Raw genomic sequence first — 4,284 nt, forward strand, 5'->3', positions numbered from 1 at the left:
CATCAGAGGCAGCCGTAGAGGAAGCACTGCACCGTCACTGGGGCAGTGCAGAGGGAGCACTGTACTGTCGCTGGGGGAAGTACAGTGGGAGCGCTGCACCGTCACTGGGGCTGTGCAGAGGGACAGCTGCACTGTCAGAGGGGACAGTGCAGAGGGAGTGCTGCATTGTCAGAGGGGACAGTTGGACAACATAATGTCCAACTTCTGCAAAGAAAAATCTTTCAAATAACACTGCGATGGATGATCAGTTTCAGAAAAGAGCTATGTGAGGGTGACAAATCTGTCTCAGTAAAAATCTAATTCACCCTCACCTGATCTGGTCTTTTCAATGAAATTCCTGACTTTGAGCTAATCTGGAAATAAATGACAAAAACATTTGGATGTTAGCAATGTCACTGTTGCCAAATGCACTGGAATTAATTTACTGAGAAAATGCTAATGATGTAGTATTCAGGACCCTGTGAGATATCATGTTGCCTAAAAACGACACAGTTACTTGTTAACATGAGAAAGTACCATTATACCTGCTCACATTCATAATGGAACTAGTTACACACTTATGAATCTAACAACCCAAGAAGCCATTCAGCCCTCATCCCTATGCCATGGTGAAATTAATACAGTAGAAAAATGCTACGGATGTAGTTTTCTGGGAGTCAATGAGCTTACCATGTAGCCTGCTATGCCAGTGCCTATAGAATCACCTGTTTACATGGGAAATTCCCATTATTACAGTTCACATTCATCATTATGCTAGATACACAATCGTGAATCATTACGATAAGTGGGAACTTCAGGGAGACGAATGTGCCGTTACCAGGTAGCCTGCTCATCACAGCTGGTAACTGCATGGTTACCTGTTAGCTTGGGAAATTACCATGATTACTGTTCACACTGGTAATTATGCTAATCACACAAACATGAATCTTCCAGCCCAGGAAAGTTATTCAGCATTCAGCCCTCAACCATGGTGGCAGTGCAGAGGGGGCACTGCACTGTCAGTTGTGGAGGGGGGGAGGGGGGCGGTGCAAAGGGAATACCTGTGTCGGGGGGCACAGTGGCAAATGAGTGCTGCGCCATCAGGGGGTCAATGTTGAGACAGCAAATTCAGGCAGTCTGTACTGTCAGCATTACATGGTAAAAATTATGCAAGAGCTAAAATGTTGATGGCGTCACTGTCAGACAAGATGTTAAATCATGGTTCTGCCTGCCCTGCCTCAGTGTGCTGTCCTTGTTCTCATTTGGTCAAATTAACGTCCAAGTTCTGCAAAGAAAGATCATTCAAATAAAACTGTGATGAATGATCAGCTTCAAACAAGAGCTATGTGAGGGTCATAAATCTAACTTACCCTCACCTGATCTGGTCTTTTCAATGAAATTCCTGACTTTGAGCCAATCTGGAAACAAATCATAAAAACATCTGAATGTTAGTAATGTCACTGTTGCCAGATATACTAGAATTAATTTACTGAGAAAATGCTATAGTAGTAGTATTCAGCACCCCATCAGATACCAGGTTGCCTGCTGGTCACAGCTAAAAACTGCACGGTTACTTGTCAACATGACAAATTATATTTTCCCTGCTCACATTCATAATGAAGCTAGTTACACAATCATGAATCTAAGAACTCAAGAAGCCATTCAGCCCTCATCCATGTGCCATGGTGAAATTAATTTCCAGAAAAAATGCTAATTCTGCAATTTTTTTGGGATTCAGTGAGGTTGTCAGATACCATGTTGCCTGCTATTCACAGCCAGTATCTACAGAGTTACCTGTTTACATGGGAAATTCCCATTTTCACTGTTCACATTCCTCATTATGCTAGATACACGATCATGGATCATGGATCATTACGATAAATGGGAACTTAAGAAAGACGAATGTGAGGTTATCATGTAGAACATAGATCAGTACAGCACAGTACAGGCCCTCCAGCCCACGACGTTGTGCCGACCTATTATCCTACTAAGATCAAACTACCCTGCATATCCTCCATTTTACTATCATCCATGTGCCTATCCAAGAGTCGCTTAAAAGTCTCTAAAGTATCTGACTCCACTATCACTGCCAGCAGCGGATTCCACACGCCCCACTCTCTGTGTAAAGAATTTACTTCTGAGGTCTCCCCTATACCTTCCTCCAATCACCTTAATACTATGCCCCCTCATAATAGTCATTTCTGCCCTGTGAAAAAGTCTCTGGCTATCCACTCTATCTAATCCTGTCATCATCTTATACACCTCTATCAAGTCACCTCTCATCCTTCTTCGCTCCAATGAAAAAAAGCCCTAGCTCCCTCAACCTTTCCTCATAAGACCTGCCCTCCAGTCCAGCCAACATCCTGGTAATTTTTTTTAATTCATGAGTGGGATGAGGGCATCATTAGACAGCATTTATTGCCCATCCCTAATTGCCCAGAGGACAACCTCTCTAAAGCTTCCACATCCTTCCTATAATGAGGTGACCAGAACTGAACACAATATTCCAAGTGTAACCAGGGTTTTATAGAGCTGCATGGGGAACCTGATCAAACGCCTTGCTAAAATCCATATACACCACATCCACTGCTCTGCCTTCATTAATGTGTTTTGTCACATCCTCAAAGAATTCAATAAGGGTTGTGAAGCGTGACCTGCCCCTCACAAAGCCATGCTAACTGTTTCTAATCAAACTGTACTTTTCCAAATAATCATAAATACTATCTCCTCAGAATCCTCTCCAATAATTTTCCCACCACAGAAGTAAGATTACCCAGTCTGTAATTCCCAAGATTATCCCTATCCCCTTTTTTGAACAAGGGAATGACATGTGCCACCCTCCAATCATCTGGTACTACTCCAGTGGATAGTGAGGATGCAAAGATCATTGCCAAAGGGGCAGCAATCTCTTCCCTTGCTTACCGTAGTAACCTTGGGTATATCCCATCTGGCCCAGGGGACTTATCTATCATGTGTTTTTCAAAATTTCTAGCACATCCTCCTTCCTAACATCAACCTGTTTGAGCATATTTACATGTTTCATGCTGGCCTCACAAACGTCAAGGTCCCTCTCACAGGTGAATACTGAAACAAAATATTCATTAAGGACCTTCCCTACCACCTCTGACTCTGCGCACAAGTTCCCTCCACTATCCCTGATTGGCCCTACCCTCACTCTGGCCATCCTCTTGTTCCTCACATAAGCATAGAAGACCTTGGGGTTTTCCTTGATCCTACCCACCAAGGTTTTCTCATACCCAATTCTAGCTCCCCAAAGTCCATTCTTCAGTTCCTTCCTGGCTATCTTGTAGACCTCTAGAGCCCTGCTCATCACAGCTAGTAATTGCATAGTTACTTGTTAACATAGGAAATTACCATGATTATTGTTCATATTCACAAACATGCCAGTTACACAATCATGAATCTTCCAACCTAGGAAGCCATTCAACACTCACCCCTGTACCATGGTGGCAGTTCAGACCTGTCACCTTTGCCAAATACACTAGAATTAATCTACCGAGAAAATGCTGAAGATGTTATGTTCAGGACCCCATGAGATACCATGTTCACTGCAGGTCACAGCTAAAAACTGAGTGGTTACTTGTTAACATGGGTAATTACCATGATTACTGTTCACACTGGTAATAATGCTAATTACACAATCATGAAACTTCTAGCCCAAGAAGTCATTCAGTATTCACCCCGGTGCCATGGCAGCAGTGTCAGGGAGGACAGTGCAGTGGGAAAGCTGTATTGTCAGAAGGGTCAGTGCAGAGGGAGTGCTGCACCGTCAAGATACTGTAGAGAGGGAGGGCTGCACCATCAGGGGGCAGTATCCAGGGAGTGCTGCACACTTAGGGGATCAGCACTGAGACAGGAAATTCAGGGAGTCTGTACTGACAGCAATACACGGTTTTCAGAAGCACAATTAAGTGAGAGCTGAAACGTTGATATTGATAATGTTACCATTATCCCTGCTCACATTCACAATGGAGCTAGTTACAAGCTCATGAATCTAACAACCAAAGAAGCCATTGAGCCCTCATCCCTATGCCATGGTGAAATTAATTTACAGAGAAAATGCTAAGGATGCAGTTGTCACTGTCAGACAACATGTTAAATCATGGTTCTGTCTGCCTTTTCTCAGTGTGCTGACCTTGTTCTCATGTCGTCAACATAATGTCCAACTTCTTCAAAGAAAAATCTTTCAAATAACACTGATCAATTTCAAAAAAGAGCTTTGTGAGGGTAATGAATGTGTCTCAGTAAAAATCTAATTCACCCTCACCTGATCTGGTCTTTGCA

General features: G+C 43.1%; 1 protein-coding gene across 12 annotated transcripts in view; it reads right to left on the minus strand.

Annotated features, from left to right (window-relative positions):
* Positions 1-4,284, minus strand: part of LOC125488063 — a 35,679-nt gene that overhangs the window by 14,314 nt on the left and 17,081 nt on the right. For 7 of the 12 annotated variants that reach the window (XM_048620887.1, XM_048620893.1, XM_048620886.1 and 4 more), the window contains 2 exons: positions 1,350-1,397; positions 312-353 (listed from right to left, as the gene is read on the minus strand). In XM_048620887.1, coding sequence (XP_048476844.1) covers positions 312-353; positions 1,350-1,397 — 90 coding nt within the window. Of the gene's footprint in view, positions 1-305; positions 354-1,349; positions 1,398-4,284 lie in introns of all 12 variants that reach the window. The other 5 variants (XM_048620888.1, XM_048620883.1, XM_048620884.1 and 2 more) reach the window with 4 other exon arrangements.

The sequence above is a fragment of the Rhincodon typus genome, chromosome 48 (assembly GCF_021869965.1).
Source record: "Rhincodon typus isolate 14 chromosome 48, sRhiTyp1.1, whole genome shotgun sequence".
Lineage (NCBI taxonomy): Eukaryota > Metazoa > Chordata > Chondrichthyes > Orectolobiformes > Rhincodontidae > Rhincodon > Rhincodon typus.